The sequence below is a fragment of the Cololabis saira genome, chromosome 5 (genome assembly GCF_033807715.1).
Source record: "Cololabis saira isolate AMF1-May2022 chromosome 5, fColSai1.1, whole genome shotgun sequence".
Taxonomy (NCBI): Eukaryota; Metazoa; Chordata; class Actinopteri; order Beloniformes; family Belonidae; genus Cololabis; species Cololabis saira.
The window spans coordinates 46,989,648-47,009,210 of record NC_084591.1 but is presented as its reverse complement, the minus strand read 5'-3'; the positions used below and the strand labels follow the sequence as shown (position 1 = coordinate 47,009,210).

At 38.6% G+C, this 19,563-nt stretch overlaps 1 protein-coding gene across 1 annotated transcript in view; it reads left to right on the top strand.

The window, feature by feature from the left end:
- The window catches only part of zc3h18 (zinc finger CCCH-type containing 18), a 63,890-nt gene extending 49,371 nt beyond the window's left edge, over positions 1-14,519 (top strand). Inside the window, exons 15-20 of the mRNA XM_061722303.1 lie at positions 1,234-1,242; positions 1,841-2,058; positions 4,336-4,547; positions 6,953-7,052; positions 11,482-11,578; positions 13,623-14,519. Of these exons, the coding sequence (XP_061578287.1) occupies positions 1,234-1,242; positions 1,841-2,058; positions 4,336-4,547; positions 6,953-7,052; positions 11,482-11,578; positions 13,623-13,836 (850 nt within the window). The 3' untranslated portion in view covers positions 13,837-14,519. The remainder of the gene's footprint in view (positions 1-1,233; positions 1,243-1,840; positions 2,059-4,335; positions 4,548-6,952; positions 7,053-11,481; positions 11,579-13,622) is intronic.
- The last annotated feature ends 5,044 nt before the right edge of the window (positions 14,520-19,563 follow it).

The following is a 19,563-nucleotide window of genomic DNA, read 5'->3' as shown; positions in this document are numbered from 1 at the left end:
GCGTATGGCTGGAGGAGGAGGTTGGGAGGAGGAGCGGAGCAATGATTGACAGGAAAGGGGGGAAAGGAAGCATTTTTCACGGGGCAAAAAAACACTGTAATAAAAAGCCAGGAAAAGATTACTAGAGTGAAGTTTTTCTTGTTACACTCTTTTAGACACATTTGAGGGATGTTGGCCAAGACTTTTAATAGTGTTAAAAGCATGTTAAAAATGATGTCACAATACCTTTAAGACAGAATAAGATGTTTTTTTTAATAACTTTCTGAAGGAGGTAAAAGATAATGTTGATTTCAGCGACACATTCAAGTCATTCCAGAGTTTTGGATCTAAATGTAATATTAAATGAATGACCAGATGTTTGACAAAGGGGTAAATGAAGATCACCACTGTGCCTAGTTGGATATGAATTAAAATCAAATGAAAAAGTAAAAAACTGCTGGAGAGTGACAGGAAGATCTTGTTTTCTATTGATAAACTTATGCACAAACAAGCATGAGTGAAAAACATTAAGTTTATGAATGGATAAAAGTGAATATTTCATAAAAAGAGGTGCAGATGGTTCTTGTCTACCAGACTGAGATTGTTCTTAAGAATCTTTTTTGGGTTATCAGTAATTTGTTGAGAAAAGTTGGATAAGTTGCAGACCAGACAATATTGCAGTAATTCACATATGGAAATAGGAAACTATAATACAGAGTCAAGTGAGTGACAAACCTTTTTCAGTATGCCAAGCATTTTCATTGATCTTTTGCAAACTTGATTAATATGATTGTTCCAATTTAGACCTTCATCCAAAACAACACCCAGAAATTTTGTGTGCGATACTTGAAGGATTTTAGCTTCTTCTTTTGCATAAGGTTTATTTTTGTTGCAGAAGATCATAAAGTTAGATTTCTTTACATTTAGAGTTAGCTCATTGATCTGGAACCAATTAGAAACAGTTGATGATTCATGATTTACACATGTGAGGAGAGACTCATGGACATGGACATAAATAAACGTTGAACATCACTCATATGTTATTTCATAAAACTGGAATCTAACTTGTGCCTTTCTGACAAGCCAAGATGTTTCCTATTCTGGCATCCAAAGTATTTTAAAGTACTTTTTGGAGTACATGTTATCGGTCTGTTCCTTTCCGCTTTAGTCAGTGTGTTTGCTTGTGTTTTGATGTTCTGACGTGTTTGTCCTCTGTTTCTTGCATGTACCATCTCTTCTGGGGAAATCCACCAGGAAATCCAGGTATGATAGATATTGTTCCTTTGACTTGAAAATATTATATACCGTATTTTCTGGACTATAAGCCGCACCTGCATATAAGCCGCATCCGCTCTATTTAAAAAAAAAAAAAAAAAAAAAAATATATGCAAGCCGCAGATATTTCTGTTGTTAGATTAGATATTTACTACATGTACAGAAGGATTTTGAACTGTAAATGATGTACATGTTTGTACCTAAATAGATCCTTTCCTAACAGTGTCTTTTAACACGGCAGCAACTTTGCTGATTAAAACGGGACAGAACCAAGAGAAAATAACCAGTATTTATTTATCTGTTTGAAATCTGCTTCTACCTACTTCTATCTGCTAAAGTAGAAGTAGGGTATTCTTCTTTGCATTTATTTTGTCTTAGTTTTGATTCTAATTCCGGTTAGAGCGCCCCGAGCGGTGGAAGAAAAATCCACAGAATAGAATAACCTTTGTATAAGCTGCATGGTTGAAAACCTATGAAAAAAGTAGCGGCTTATAGTCCAGAAAATACAGTAGATTAAAATGTGTGTTGTGTTTGGCCGTACTGGATCGTGTATGCACGTCACAGTACGTATTGTTTGTTCCTGCAGGTCACTGAGTGTGAGCAGCGTGTCGTCGGTGTCGTCGGCGTCGTCCAGCAGCAGCTCGGTGCGCAGCGCCGACTCGGAGGACATGTACGCCGACCTGGCCAGCCCCGTGTCCTCCGCCAGCTCCCGCTCCCCCATACCTAACCAGCCCCGCAAAGAGCGCAGGCCGGCCCGGGACCGCTCCCCGCCCGGGAGAGACCGGACCAGAGGTCCCAACAGAGGTGAAACAAACAAACTGGACATGGATACATGATGTTTTTTAATTCAGAATTCATTATTCGGAATTAAATAATTCAGAATTAAACTATTTTCTTTCGAGTTTACATGGAAATAGTAATTCTGAATTGAGGTTTACATGGAAAACACGTTTGATGGTCTTTCTCCAATTCCTCTCCAGGTCTGGGGGTTGGGAAGGTTCTGATTGGATAGGGGGGGGACCGGAAGTTAAACTACTGGAAGAAAAACTAACTTAGCCGCTACAACTTTGAAAAGCTCATAATTTTGATGTTTCCTGTTTCCATCTGTTCTTTTAATGATTTCTATTTATTAAATAAATGGTCTCTGCTCTTGACCAGCGTTTACTGCTGCTGCATCTTGAAACTTTGTTAGGAAAACCAGCCCAGCGCGGAATATAAGCGTCATGGAGACAGACGGGCGAGGGAACGAGCAGAAAGAAAGACCGGAATTAATCTAAAGTAGAATGAGTGTAAACATGATCTGGAATTATTCTATTCGGATTTAAAATCGGAATAAACCAGCCACTTACTTCGGAATTAAGTTTAATTCAGAATGGCCATTTTCATTCGGAATAAGGTGTTTGCATGGTCATTTTTATTCATTTTAAATCGGATTTAATTTTAATTCTGAATTAAAGAGGAATTAAACTTCCCATGTAAACGCACTCAGTGACAGCTTTACAAACACATCAAAAATACCTGGACTAAAGCTGGGACTCAAGAAACGAATGAATGTTGACCAGAGTTTATTTGTAAAGTTACTGGATGTAATTCCAGGTCTAGAAATGCAGTGTGAGACACACATAGACACAGTTATCATTATTATTAAGTAATGTCTGCGTAAAAATGTATATACTGTCTATATTTCGTAATTATATATTTTTACTTTCTTTACCTTTTTACCCCTCCCCTGCATGTGTGTGTTAAGTGTACTGCTGCTGAACAATGTGAGTTTCCCCATTGAGGGAGAAATAAAGGATAATCTAATCTAATCTAAAAGGTCCAACATCTCCGACAGACCTGGCCTTAAATTGGTTAAAGTTGGCTTGACAGATTCCATCAAATATAAATCAGCTGTATAAAAGAACCAGACTTTATTATTGTGTAAAAATTACAGATTTTGAATATTCTAATCATCCTCTGTTGCTATATCCGGTTTATCCAGTTGGACAAAACAGCCGTCTCTCTCGTTCACATTAATGGAAAAAGCATAGTTTTTACTTGCCTTGTATCAACATTTAAATCCTGGATAATTTTTTTTTAACTTTGTATTTGTAAGAGGAACACTTAGGAACACGCTGCCCACCGTGCAGTGAGGGTGCAGCGTTGTTTTTATCCCCGAACTGGCACAAATCTGATCCGTACTGCCAGGACAAAGTGGGCTCGGTAGCAGCTACAACCCATAGCTACGACAGCCAAAGCATTTATTTATCTTAAAATGGTTAAGCGGTGTGTTTGGGGCACTTGTAAAAGTGACAGCCACTACCCAGAGAGAATCACACACGGCAAAAACTCAAAATCTTGAAGAATATTTGTCTTATTTCTAGTAAAAATGTCGAATTTTTTTGTCAAAAACTCTCATTACCAGAAAAATAACTTATTTGACAATTTTCACCTGTTTCAAGTAAATTTTCACTTAAAATAAGTAGAAAAATCTGCCAGTGGAACAAGATTTTTTTGCTTGTAATGAGAAGATAAATCTTGTCCCACTGGCAGATTTTTCTACTTATTTCAAGTGGAAATCTACTTGAAACAGGTGAAAATTGTCAAAAAACAAGTTATTTTTCTGGTAATGAGTCTTGTTTTAAGTGTAATGAGATTTTTTGACTAAAAATTAGACATTTTAACTAGAAATAAGACAAATATTCTTGTTAAGAATTTGAGTTTTTGCAGTACAGGAATACATTTCATCCCAAAACCAACGGTAAATTAGGAAAAATGTCTGCTTTGGATAAAGCTTTGTGGACGGCTGCTACTCGCAGTTCCACCGTGCTGTCACCTAAACTCATCAAAACATCTCGGTTTTGCTGAAAACCTCAGTTTAAACTCACTACACTTTACCTGAAGTGTTCCTTTTTATTTCTATCTAGTTGCTGTTGATTTTCTTTGGTACATTAATCAGAAATGAAGTGATGTAAAACCCCGTTTCTACAATAGAAGTGGACAGAGAGATGGCGGTTTTGTCCGACCTAGCGGCTGGACAACTGCAATTCAATTGCATTCATCTGAATGTTCCTCTGATTTTTTGTTTCCTTATCACAGAAAGACCATCAAAGAAAGACGAGCCTTTCAGGGATGAGCGCAGGAAAGCGGATCAGTCCGGTGTCCCGCCCAGAGGCAACGCCATGCCCCGGTCCGGACCGGGCAACAGGGGGGGTCACCCTGCACACCCTCCCCCCGGCCTCATGCTCCCGCCCGCTGGTTACGGAGGCTCCGGTTCCCACAAAGACATCAAACTCACCCTCCTCAACAAGGTTAGTGTTAGTGCAGGGTCACCCAGCTTTAACCTGTATATCCTTCATATTAGTACCGGTAATTGTCTCGAATTAAGACAAAGTTCAGATATGTCGAAAAGGCATCCAAGATAAATTTGGAGGTTCTGAAACTGAGGACCAGAAACAAATGTCCGCATTTGTAGAATTCCCAGTTCAACTCCCAGTTGGCTGACCTTCATTTTGTTTAGTTTGTAGAATTTGTAGACTTTATTAAAGGATAGCCTGCGGTGGCCGAGACCCGCCATGGCTGAAAATAAAAGTAACGCTGCAAACAAACAAACGCCGCTGCAAATAAAAGAAACGCTGCAAATAAAAGAAACGCTGCTGCAAATAAAAAATTAAAAAAACGACACAAATAAAAAAGCCACAACGGAAGTGAATTACCGGGGAGTATTTTTGCTTTTATTTGCATCGTTTTTTTTTTTATTTTTAGCGGCGTTTATTTTATTGCAGCGTTTCTTTTATTTTCAGCAATGGCGGGTCTCGGCCACCGTAATAGCCCCTTGAGAGTTAACATCTCATTTTCAAGGGGTGTCCCAAGAAAACATACATTATAATATATCACATTACAGTACAGACATACATGACATAAAACACACACAGACATCTGTCTCACTCTCCCACACACAACGCCTACACACATACGTCTAGTTACAAAATAGACTGATTGAATAACTGAAACAATAAGATAAATATAACATAACAGAGAGAAGAAAGAAAAATAGATAGAAAAAAGGACAAAAAATACATAAATAAATTAAAAACATAGGCAATTTGTTTTAAGATGAGAATATAATGCCAACTTAAAACAATGAAAAGAGGTAATAGAACGCAAAAAGAGAGGAAGATTATTCCAATCTGATGGAGCTTTAAAATAAAATGATCTTTTACCAACCTCTGAAGAAAAAATGAAAATTCATATATCTGAGTGAGTATGGAGAGTTATATATAGAATCATGAGTTCTTTTAAATATGGAGGACAGTGAAAATAAACACATTTAAAAAGGAAGTGAAGCCGGTGAAGTTGGCGTCTAGATTTGGGTTGAAACCAGTTCAATGAATCAAACATAAAACAATGATGTTCTGAAAGGACAACGTAACACAAATCTACATAATGAATTAAATAATACAGGTTTAAGATGGGAATCTGGAGTATTTTGATAAACAATATCTGCATAATCAACAAGTGGTAGTATGAGTTGAGAAATTAACCTTATTCTGACAGAAAGTGTGAAACAGTTGATTGAACGGTAAAGTGAAGCGAGACAGCCATACAGGACTGTCTCAGGAAATTAGAATATTGTGATAAAGTTCTTTATTCTCTGTAATGCAATTTTAAAAAAAAAAACAAAAAAAAAACAAGTCATACATTCTGGATTCATTACAAATCAACTGAAATATTGCAAGCCTTTTATTATTTTAATATTGCTGATCATGGCTTACAGCTTAAGATTAAGATTCCCAGAATATTCTAATTTTTTGAGATAGGATATTTGAGTTTTCTTAAGCTGTAAGCCATGATCAGCAATATTAAAATAATAAAAGGCTTGCAATATTTCAGTTGATTTGTAATGAATCCAGAATGTATGACATTTTTGCATTACAGAAAATAAAGGACTTTATCACAGTATTCTAATTTTCTGAGACAGTCCTGTATGGTTTTTTAACAGTATAATCAATGTGAGGTTTAAAGGTGAGTTCCAGTCAATCCAAAGTCCAAGATATTTGAATGTGTCAACTTTATCAACAAGAGATCCATCGGAAAAATAAATAGGAAAATCAGATGAACGGGATCGGAGGTGACGTGTACTGAAAACCTGCTGCAGGACTTCTTTAGGTTTAATATGAGTTTGTTCTTACGGAACCACTCTTGAACCATATTAAAATCAAGCTGTAAAGAGTTCTGGATGTGTAAATATATCAAAGTTTGAGGTGTATATCATCAACCTTTATTTGAATTCGGAGAAATAATTGAGAGCAAGCCCTCATTTACAATGATGCCGAATGTACAACAACCATATAAAAAGAATAATACAATAAAAATAAAAGAGAAAAATTAAAAACATGAGTAAAATGGTCAGCAATTAAGGATTTGAATTGACCAAGCTGCACAAACGTTTCCAACTTCAATGCAAGTTGCAAAATGTTCCAAGTGTGAGCCGCGCAGTAGCTATATATATAACAGTGTCATCAGCACATAGTTCTCCTGATCTTCCTCTACTCACCTAAAAATAGCAAGAAAATGTTATCTCTCCTGCATAGTTAAAAAGCAAAAAATAAAAACAAAAGATTGAGCCCGTGTCAGCCATGGCACGGGCTGGTATCTTGAATGAGACGTTCCGTGTCTCCGTTTGCGTGATTCCATCTGTGTGTTCGTTCCTCAGCAGCAGGCAGATAAAGGCAGCAGGAAGAGGTACCTGCCGTCAGACAAGGACCGGCCCGGCTCCCCCGCCAACAAGAGGATGGCCCTGTCTCCAGACCGAGGTGAGAGACGTGCTGAACACACACTGATCTGTGACTACGTTTACATGCAGTCAAAATTGGGGTTATTGCTAATATTCCGGTTACTGAAACATTCAGAATATTCTGTTTCCATGGTAATTAATCATTTGGGATATCTGGATCAAACCAGCGACGCACGGAGAACGTCATGACGCAATTACCATCATTTCCGCTTCTTCTTCCTGTATCCAAATTCAAAACAAATGCTGCTTTGCGCAACTTTTCTCTCACCTTCTTGTAAATCTGTCTATCCCGGTACTTTCTACCGTCTACAAATGCAGAAATGTTCATATCCTTCATTACATTTATGAAGTGATTAGTCTCCTCCTGGTCTTGTGTTTCTCCGTGTTTATAAGAACTTCCTGGACTCAAAAGACCAGGATTCCTTGTGAACAGCAAATTCTGGTTATTCAAAGGTAGGGGTGGGTATTGGGAAGGACCTCACGATACGATACGCATCACGATACTTGAGCCACGATACGATACCCATTGCGATATCCCGATTATGCGATATCCCGATTATTATATTCTACATAGTTCACCGAAAAATTTAAAAATGCATTACACATCTTAAAATCCAAGTTGTATAAATGTACATCAGATGATAGTGATGGATCTTAAAATCCGAGTTGCACGTTCATCAGATTATAGTGACAATTCATGGGACAAACTGAGTCAAAACAATGTTTTATTATAACTATACAAGCTAAAGTTACAACATATTTGTATATGTTTTTCATATTATTTACATCATATGAAATTAACATTAAATTTAGTATGAGGTTGCTTTAATTATGTGGCAAATGATAATAAACACAAGAAAGATGGGTACTAAAACCAAGGACAGGCACAGTGATCAGTCAGTATAGATATAAATCCATAAATAAATAAACCTCTGTCCATTATTTTTCATTTTTTAAGGACAGGCAATTGTGTTATATAAAAAATAAATTATAAAATGAAATAAAACCTGAGCTCAGTGCAGGGCCCTCCCAGGGTTGGTAGAGAGTGGCAATGCCCAGGACTGTCACTTAGGTAGGAGCACTGGGTGATATAATGGGAAAAAAATCGGGGATAAAAAAAAAAAAAAAAATCGATATTCAAATTTTTAATATCGATATTGAATCAGCTGGAAAAGTATCGCGATATATTGCCATATCGATATTTTTGCCCACCCCTATTCAAAGGGGTTATTGGTGTTTACATGGCCGTGCAAATTCGGCTTATTGCCAATATTGGGGTTTTAAAAGGGTTATTGATGCATGGAAACACAGTCAGTGATCACTCACACACACACAGCAAAGTGGCAGACAGTCGTTTATTTTTGTTTGTTTTTAACCTTGTCTGCACACATATTAATGGTTGATACCATGCTGGTAAAAACCTAAGGCATATATATGTGCATTGTTACTATATTTAATATATATACAGACAGTTGGGTTTTTAACTCCAGACTACACAGGATGCAACACCTGTCAACCAATTCTTACCTGTCTTTTTTTTTTTAAATCTAATTCTGCCTAAAATACAGACAGAATAAAGATTCCTGTCTTTGATTGTAACCTTTATTTAAACTTTTTATAATGGTTTGTGTGTGTGTTTGAAAGTAATTAAATAAGATCAAATTTCAACTAAAATACCATTATTTTTTTTTGGAGCGGGGCAGGGAGGGGGTCGTCGTCCACTTGCTCTATAGAGCTGGGTATCATCACTGACCTCCCGATACGATTCCGATACACTAGGTCCCAAGACGATACGATTTCCGATACGATTCGATATCGATATTCTGGTTACAATAAGGGAATAACGTGATCCTTCCACGCGCCACGTCTGGCCAGAGAAACCCCACCCTGCCTGGTGAAAAGAAGCAGCCTGCTCACTCCTCAAGTAAGGAGGAGACTTGAGCTCAGTGCAGGGCCTCCCGGGGTTGGTAGATGGAGCAATGCCCAGGACTGACTTAGGTAGGAGCACTGGGTGATAAAATAGGGGGAAAAATCGGGATTAAAAAAAAAATTACATTTTTTTTTTTTTTTTTTTTTAAATCGAATACTTGGATTTATGTATCGATAATCGTTCCTACACATGCATATCGATAAAATATCGATATATCAATATTTTTAACCCACCCCTATTGCTCTATGTTGAGTCGTTTTTGATCTAATGTTTTGCACTGAAATCAATTCCACACTGCAGCCTGTCGAAATGAATAGGAGGAATATTATATATATCAAACAATTGTTTTGTCATGTTTTTGTCGAGTTTTTTTTTTTTGGGACTCAAATAAATGCCAGAATATATATTTAATAACACGAGAGAGAGAGCCAGCTGCATAAAAAGTGATGAAAAAGAAGAATGCAGCAAAGGAAGAAGGAGAAGAATAAACAAGTAAACTGGGACAGGGATGTGTTTTTGTTAGTTTTTTTAACTGTAGCAATGGAGATTATAAGAAAATCCCCCAACGGACCTCTACATTGGTGTAATGTGCTGACGAGGCCTCAACCTCTCTAGGTTTTTTTCTGTAATCTCCATCTTCCTCAAATTTAAACGCATGCAAATTGTTTCTGTTCCAGACGGCTCAAATGAGTTGTGATTAATGTTCAAGTGAGAGTGCTGAACGTGATGTCTAAATCCTGCTGGGCAGAGACGAGTAGTTCCTGTAGTATCTCCTCCTACAGGGAGGTTTTTTGCCTCCTCCAGGCCACTGTTGCAGGCCGTTCCTGCTAAAGACTGGATTATGGTTCTGTGTTAAATCCACGGCGTGGCGTGCGCCGCAGGTTGCGCCGCAATGACCCCCCCACGGTGCACACCACGCCGTGCCTGACGCACCTCCCAAAAAATGTAACTACGCGTTGAGAGGTCGCAGACACAACGCAGACCGAGAGGGCTGTGATTGGTTCGCTTGGTAGCAACACATTTCCGGTCCAGTTCGTGAAGCAGTCGTGAACTTTCAGCGCTCTTTTCTTCATGTGTGTGTGTGTGTGTGTGATTAGGGCCTGAGCAGTTACAGTGCGAAGGCCCTAATGTATCTGTAGGAATTTTCCTTTTCCTTATTTTTTTTTTTCTTCCGGTGAAATGAGGGGGACATTTTTTTCCCCCTAAACGTGCCCCAAAAGTCACCAAATTCTGCACGCAGGCCTGGCGAAAAATGTGATATTTAATGGTTTGCATTAATGGGCGTGGCCTAATGGCTCAACAGCGCCCCCTAGAAAACTTTGTATCTCAATCCCCACAATACGGTTTGACATACATGCACAAAAATCGGTACACACCTGTATCATGTCGCAACTTAAAGAAAAGTCTCTTGGCACCATGGCCCAAACCCAACAGGAAGTCGGCCATTTTGAATTAATCGTGTAATTTTGGTGCAATTTATGCCATTCCTTCAGCAGTTAATACGGCTGAACCGTAACGTGCACCCAGGTGTGTTATACATCAAAATGTTCGTCTCCATCTTGCGACGATGCGCATTACTTTTCTCAGTCAAAAGCGTTACCGTGGCGACGATAGACGCCAAAAAGCGCGCCCACCCTTCATCTGATTGGTCCATATTTGATAGTTCCTACTTTTTGCCATAACTTTTGAATGGTTTGACATAGAGAGTCGTGGGTGGTGTCATCGGACTCGGTTTTGAGTCCTTGAACATAATTGGTGCAAATTAGCCCCGCCCCTTCGTCTGATTGGTTGATATCTGATAGTTCCTATTTTCTGCTATAACTTTTGAATGGTTTGATATAGAGAGTCGTGGGTGGTTTCATCCGCTAAATGTCCAGGCCTGAAGAATCTACATCAAGTCATACAAGCTTCCACTGCAGCCTGAACGTGATCATGGGCCCGTTCATCGCTGCTTGCAGCTTTCAATTTTTTTGTTACTTGTCCGTATCTCTTTGATTCACTGTGACCGGATAAACCATTCAGGAAAGGAACGCACCCCCCTAGCGCTCGCGGCGAAAATGGAGTGACAGAAGTCAGAAGGTTTCACGACGGCACCACAACGGCGTCACGGCAGCGTTGTGTGCTCTGCGTTGGTTTAACTCAGAAACATAATCCAGGCTTAATGGAGACGCATCCACCATCCAGCGCCAGAAAATCTACTTGCGACCCATGCAAATTTGTGCTTTTTGTGCTAATGCTGTTTCATTTTTTTTTGTGCGAGTCACTGTTTTAACTCTACTCTGTATTAATGAAACAGTTGATTGAGTGATGTGTGAGCCTTCACAGTGTGGTTTAAGAAGGTCCTGTTCTCTGGGATCTTCTTCTGGGATTTCCATGACTTCTTCTTCTACTTATGTTTAGGAACTTAAATGACAAACCCACGCCTTGATTTACATGACTAAAAAGTGGAAGTTGAATAGCTGTTTAGAGATTAGTGGTGGTTTGTACCGTATAAAACTATTTAACTGTTGTTTTTCAGGTCGCGATAAAAGGATTCCTGGCCGACCCCCGATCTCCCCCCGAATGGAGCGGCCCAGGGGCCAGGGGCCCCGGGCCCTGCCCCCCCAAGGAGACAGGTCTGTAACCCCTGCTATCTCTCTGCACACAGCAGCCTACAGGAAACTAGAGCTGGCTGGAAGTGTGGACTTTCTAAGGCTGTGGTTCAGGCCCAACGCACCAACGTTTGCATTTTCATGACAAGTTGAGGAACAAGCTGCAAAAAGTGGAAGCATGCAGACGTAAAAGCACGGCTGCACGTGTGGCTCCTGCACAAAGCTGTAAAACAGCTGCTTTGATATGGAGCTAGATCTGTTTCTTAATTATTCAATCAAAAAAAAGTGTTTGAATGCAAAAAAATATTGAGACTCAAAAAAATGCATTCTTTTTTTGTTTGAAGCAACTTTTTTGATTGAAGAAGTGTTGTTTTGTGTTTGGGCCATATTATGGGTAGGACATTTGTGTCTTTATCATTTAATAAAAAAAAAAGTTGCTTCAAAAAGAAAAAAATATTTTCAATAAAAAAAATCCAATAAAAAAAAAACTTTTTCAATCTAAGAAAAAAAGTGTTTGAATGCAAAAAAATACTTTTTTTGGATTTGGATTTTTTGAATACTTTTTTTGATTTGAAGTGATTATTTTTTTTTTTTTTTTTTTTTTTTTTTTTTTTGATTGAATCATTTTGACACAAACATCAGACATGTTTACGACTCATCCGTGTCTCTGCTACAAACACGGGCAACATGCTTCACAAGTCTTACTTCTGTTTTCAAGAGATATTATCTTGACAGTGGTTTAAAAATAAGTAAACGTGTGTGTATCGCCGTGATCAAGAACAGGCAGAAAAGTGGCTGATATCAGAAACTTTTGCGCTCTTGAGGGAAAAACATGCCTTGTTTCTGTAATAGAAACCGAGTTTCAACCTTCATTTAGAGACCACATTTTTGAATGTGTGCTTTAAATGTAAGCTCCCCATCAATAATGAACCCCAGGTATTTGCAGCGAGTGAGCAGCTCCAGAGCTTTACCACGGACAGTTTTTTTTTTTTATATATATGTTTTTATTGGCAAATTGTTTCCACAATACAGAGCAAAACAGATGAACATGCCTTTTTTTTCCTCCCTTTCCCCATCCCTCCCCCCACGGTTATCATCATTAATCTTTCTTTGGGAATAGCAAAAAAAAAAAATTAATAATAATAAAATTTAAAAAAATAGTAAATAAAAAGATACTAATATAGTGACACAACAAAAAAGTAGTAGTAGTGCAATGAATGTAAACTTAAATAACAAAATAAAATGAAAGCGAAACCGAAATGGGTTATCTAGAGCAGTGGTCCCCAACCTTTTTTCCTTGTTTCCCCTCTACTTGTGTCTAAGACCAGCCGGGCCCCCCGACCCGTACGTACTAGCACCATAAGAGTAAAGTGATTCGTTACAAACCTTTAATTGAAAAAAATTAACATTAATTATGTTTTTTTGATACATTTCTCTTTGGTTTACCCTGTACAGATATGACTTTTTTTCTCACCTTAGTTTGGCGTCACCAATGTATAAAATACGAACAAAAACATAAAATAATTTCTGAAAAATGTGTCTTTTAATATGAGAGCAATATTTTTCAACATTTTTCCTTCAACAACCTGTCAGAGTAGTAGTATGATGAATAAATAAAATACTAAGTGGGTTTATACAGATTTGGATTAGAGTATTCCATTAGGTGTGTTATTATGATTTTTTTATTTATTTAACATGCGCAAATATAATTTTTACAACTGCATATCCTCAAAGCAGACAAAGATTCGCGCCCCCCCAGGGGGGGCCCGGACCCCAGGTTAGGAGACACTGATCTAGAGATTAATAATTATTTCTTAGATCAATAGATAGCAATTCCAGTAATAGTCACAAGTTATACTAGTAAACACTTGAGTGGGAATGTTGTCATATATCACCCCCAGAGTTATATTTATACCAATGTATTAGTAATTAGGCTGTTACTATTTTTAGGGATAGAAAAACGAAAAACAACAAAAAACTACCATGGACAGTTTTAATTGACGTGGTTTTCTCCGAGAGCCTGAGTCAGCTGCTGTTAACTGACTGCAACTTGTTCTTTCCTTCCTAGGAAACGGCCTCTGTCTCCAGCACCAAAGTCCTCGGGGAAAGGCCCCGCCCCGCCGTCGAGCAAGCAGCCCCCCCCGGCCTCGTCCTCGGCCCCGGCCGCCGGCTCGGCCAGCAAGCCCAGCAACACGCTGTCCCGGCGCGAGGAGCTGCTGAAGCAGCTGAAGGCCGTGGAGGACGCCATCGCCCGCAAGAGAGCCAAGATCCCCGCCAAGTAACGGGGGGAGCCAGCAGTCCGCAGGAAACACACCGGCAGGAGAGGTCTAGGGTTCACGCATAACGGCTGTTGTGGTGAGTAAACGGGAAGATGATGCCACGAGAAAAGCATCTTGCGTTCCTCAGACGAGATGAACTGTATTTAAGGCTCCGGTTGAGTGAGCAGGAGAGACTCGTGGGCGGAGAGTCAGAACACGGGGATGGAAACCTGCACTTCATCCCCGGCTGGAAGCATCTTCCTCATGTGTGACAGACAGCAGATTCTAAACTTTGTCTTTTCTCTGCCCTCTTTTATCTTCTTCCTCTCAACTTTTCCTTTGTTTCCCGTATCCGGAGCTCCGATTGTCGGCTCAGCCCTGCAGGGCAATCGGAACACTTCTGTAAATCTACAAGCATCAACGTCGGGCCACTTTCACGATCATCCGTGTTCAGTATTTAAGGGCGGCATTTGCCTTTATTCATTGTACTATAATACCAACTCATCAGATTCCTTCAGTCCTATGGTTATAGACAACAGTGATGTGAATTATTTCTTTTTTAACTTCATTTTTTTTTCTTCTTAGCTCTTAAGTGTGTTTTGTTGTCACATTTTTAGTTGGAGGAGTAGGAGGGGTTGAATGGGGACATGTAGACAAGCATTGTCTTGCTTTTGTGTGACAAAAGCCTTCTAAATAAACTATTTTGATAAACAAAATCTTCAGTTTGAGCTTTTTTTCCCCCCCTGGTGCTGATCAAAACAAAGAGGAAGTTTGAACGGTAAGAATCTATAAAATGTGTTAATCCTCAAAAAGATAATTTTGTGGGATACATTTTTGAGGGGAAAAAAATGTTATTTAATTTTTCATGTTTTTATACAGGACTGTCTCAGAAAATTAGAATATTGTGATAAAGTTCTTTATTTTCTGTAATGCAATTAAAAAAATAAAAAATGTCATACATTCTGGATTCATTACAAATTAACTGAAATATTGCAAGCCTTTTATTATTTTAATATTGCTGATTATGGCTTACAGTTTAAGATTAAGATTCCCAGAATATTCTAATTTTTTGAGATAGGATATTTGAGTTTTCTTAAGCTGTAAGCCATGATCAGCAATATTAAAATAATAAAAGGCTTGCAATATTTCAGTTGATTTGTAATGAATCCAGAATGTATGACGTTTTTGTTTTTGTAATTGCATTACAGAAAATCACTATATTCTAATTTTCTGAGACAGAATGTTGCAGAACAACAAAAGAGGGATCAAACAAAAGGCAAAAAAAAGACAAAATGCCATACGTTAAAGCAAAACATGCAGCTGATAATGTGCAATAAGTAAATGTCTCTTCTAGATCACATAGTGATGAGGCCGTGAGCCAGACTGGAGTTTGGTTTGTCCGGACGAAGGTAAAACCATCTCTATCTCAGACTTCCTCAAGACAATCATCCAAACTTGGGAGAGCGCTGGATTTCCAGACTAGTAGCACAAGTTCTTCAGCTTCCACCAATCTGAGCTGCAGAGCTTTTTGCAGGTCGGATGTGCAACATGAAGCTTCTGTGATTGGCCTGTGTTGAAAAAATCTATTTTCTGATTCTAAATCGATTCTCATATTCATTCCTAAAAATCGATTCGTATGTCTAAAGATCCATTTTTTTTTCTTCCCGTCATTACATTACAACTTGTTTTTTATGCCCAAAAAAGCAATGTTTTGTTGGACACGAGAATAACTGGTGCCATGTTTTTGCCTTTAAATATGTTTAAAGGTTGGAAAACAATGTTTTCAGTTATAATTGCATAAATTGTCTATATTTCTTTGCTTTATATACTGTCTTGGGGTTACATTTGCATAAAATGCTAAAAACCAAATTCTCAAAAATGAGAAAAAATAAAAGCGATTTCATCCGTCTCTGTTTCCTCCCTGGATGTGTTTGATAATTCTGCCCCACGATGTTTCCTAAAGCAGTTCTATCAGCATTCTGGGAGCTGATTGGTCCTTACAGCATCATTAGCTGCAATACTTGCTGTTGAATCTCAATAAAATACGTTGCATAACTACACAGTCATATAATTCATGCAACTGCTGAAAAAACAGTTTTCAATATCGGAATAGAATCGGATCGAATCAAGCCGTGATAATCGATTCTGAATCTTAAGAATCGAATCGATTCATGACATTTGAACCGATCCCCAGCCCTGGTCTGTGACACATGCAAAAAAGTCTGGGTTGTGGTCTAGTAAAATGACTAGAATAACATTTGGAGAAGCATTTGAAAACTGCAGACCCAAACAGTCCAGGAACAAGTCCTCCTACCTAGTTAGAACCAACCACAACAATGATTTCTATTATGTTTAGTTTCTCCTATTAGTGAAATTGGATGTTGTGGTTTTTGATTTTGGGGGAAAATGTGTGGTTTTTTGCCTCTTCTTTAGAACTACTCCAAACCCTGAAAAGGGGCCAAATTGGGCCAGTTGGAATAGGGGAAATGTGAGAAAAAAAGCCCATAACTTGAGAATTCTCCCTCTTTTCTGCATCAAACCTGCTGAGGTTTGAGCCAGCTGTCTGTCCACCATCATCAAACAGTCAGAACATGATTTACCTGAGAAAATAGTAAAATATAGCACTGTAATCATACCTTTAGTTTAGGCGGAAATTGTACTTTTTGGTAATAAGAACATATAGGACTCCTTCACTTTTCTTTCATTTATCAGAAAAACATAAATTATCCCTATTAAATATACTATTAGTTAGTTGTCTTGGATGCTATTGAATGCTAACCAGTGGTTTAATGGAGATATCTGGTACAGTTCTCTTGATTTCTTTAGACACATTCCTCTCTGAAACAGTCAAATGAAGTCATTCCTAATGGAGGATTAGTGGCATAACAGCCTACAAATTAAGTATTCTCACTCTGATGGTGATCATATCTGGAGAGGGGAATGTCAGGTGGCTGAACTACATCACCAGATAGTCAGAATGTGACTAACCCAATAAAATTAAGTTTACCTATATTACAAGCCTCTAAAACGGAGATCCGTGTCACAATAAATGTACCCAAACTGGAACATCAATCCAATCTACATAGAGAAAATTTGAATATTGTGATTTTCTGTAATGCAATTACAAAAACAAAAATGCCATACATTCTGGATTCATTACAAATCAACTGAAATATTGCAAGCCTTTTATTATTTTAATATTGCTGATCATGGCTTACAGCTTAAGAAAACTCAAATATCCTATCTCAAAAAATTTGAATATTCTGGGAATCTTAATCTTAAACTGTAAACCATAATCAGCAATATTAAAATAAGTTTAAGTTTTATGCAAAACACGTTTGATCGGCTTTCTCCAATTCCTCTCCAGGTCTGGGGGTTGGGAAGGTTCTGATTGGATAGTGGGGACCGGAAGTTACAAAATTTTAATGTTTCCTGCCTTCTGTTCTTTTAGTTATTTGCAGGTCCAAGCTATTTATTAAATAAATGGTCTCTGCTCTTGACCAGCGTTTACTGCTGCTGCATCTTGAAACTTTGTTAGGAAAACCAGCCCAGCGTGGAATATAAGATCATGGAGACAGACGGGCGAGGGAACGAGCAGAAAGAAAGACCGGAATTAATTTAAAGAGGAATGAGTGGAAACATGATCTGGAATTATTCTATTCAGATTTTAAATCAGAATAAACCAGCCACTTACTTCGGAATTAAGTTTAATTCAGAATGGCCATTTTCATTCAGAATTAGGTGTTTACATGGTCATTTTTACTCATTTTAAATCAGATTTAATTTTAATTCTGAAGTAAAGAGGAATTAAACTATCCATGTAAACGCACTCAGTGTCTTTTACAGATCGTAAGTCGGTCTTTGCTTTCAGATGTCTTTCCTCAACCCACTCCTATTAAAATAAAACGTATACACCTCCCTCGTGAGCAGCTATGCCAACGTAAAGCCTTCCCTTTATTGGTCAAATCCTAGCAACAGCTATCTTTCAACAACTGCATGAATTCCTGACAGTGACTTTTGGCCCCGTTAAGGTCTTCATGGACATATACCTGAACACACATAGTGGCAACAATCCCAGTCCTGCCTTCGCACGCTCAAGCTTAATATCTTAATAGACCGTCTGAAAAACTGGATAGGACTGTTAGGTACGGTACACAACTGATTTCAGTCCCAAAAATAACTTTTCTCAAGGTTTCATTCAAATTCTGAAAAACGAAAAAAAAAAAAAAAACAAGAAAAAATTAAAGCTGCAAGCAGCGATGAACGGTCCTCCACCCTTGTGCACGTTCAGGCTGCAGTGGAAGCTTGTATGACTAATGTACATTCTTCAGTCCTGGACATTTAGCAGATGACACCACCCACGACTCTCTATATCAAACCATTCAAAAGTTATGGCAGAAAGTAGGAACTATCAAATATGGACCAATCAGAAGAAGGGGGGGTGCGCTTTTTGGCGTCTAGCGTCGCCACGGTAACACTTTTGAAAGAGAAAAGTAATGCGCGTCGTCGCAGGATGGAGATGCACATTTTGATGTATAACACACCTGGGTGCACGTTACGGTTCAGGCCGCATTAACTGCCGAAGGAATGAATTAAATTGCACCAAAATTACACGATTAATTCAAAATGGCCGACTTCCTGTTGGGTTTCGGCCATGGCGCCAAGAGACTTTTCTTTAAGTTGCGACATGATACAGGTGTGTACCGATTTTCGTGCATGTATGTCAAACCGTATTGTGGGGCTTGAGACACAAAGTTTTCTAGGGGGCGCTGTTGAGCCATTAGGCCACACCCATTAATGCAAACCATTACATATCACATTTTTCACCAGGCCTGGCTTGGTGCAAAATTTGGTGACTTTAGGGGCACGTTTAGGGGGAAAAAGGCCCTCATTTCATCAGAAAAATGAAGAAAGAAGAAGAATTCCTACAGATACAATAGGGCCTTCGCACTGTAAGTGCTCGGGCCCTAAAAATAATAATTATGCAGATGACACAAATCTACAAAACCATCTTACAATAACCTACTAACATCTTGACCTGCAGCCCAACAAGACAAAGGTGAAATAATCGTTCTTGGAGCCAAAGAAGAAAGATTGACAGTCAGCAGCATCAAATGATGTTGAAAACCAATAACCAAGCCAGAAATCTGGAATTAGTCATGGACGCTTCCCTGAATTTCATGAATCACATTACGGCAATAGTGAAGTCAGTCTGTTATTGATCACTTAAAGAACATATCCAGGGTGGAGGACTGATGACTCAGCAGTATTCTAGAGGCATTCCACCCTTGGGGCTGTAGCAAAGCAATATTTCTAGCCTTTTCCCAGCCGTGTAGCTGGCATGTTAATCTAATTGTTATGGTGATGAAACGTGCTTCATTTGTGGAACTTAACTTGGTTTTTAGTTTGGCTCTGACTTGAATGATAAAAACCATGTTCACTGTGAATGCATCACTTTCACAAGTTGAATAAAGCCGGGAGGAACATTATATTATATTATTGGAAACATGACCAATGACTGAATGCTGTTGTTTCAACTGATGGAGTTAGTAAAGTTTCTTTCCTTATCTCTTAAATCCCACTTTCGGTCGGAGCTGTTCTGTTGTATGCACATGTGTTCAGTTTTATTGCTGTATAATTAGTTTGGATTTTTGTCAACATCCCTGGGCGATAAACGTGTTTATAGGCTGCAGTAAATAATAAAAAGCACCAGCCTGCCTCAAACCACCGGTGTGCAGGGAGGGCAGAAAA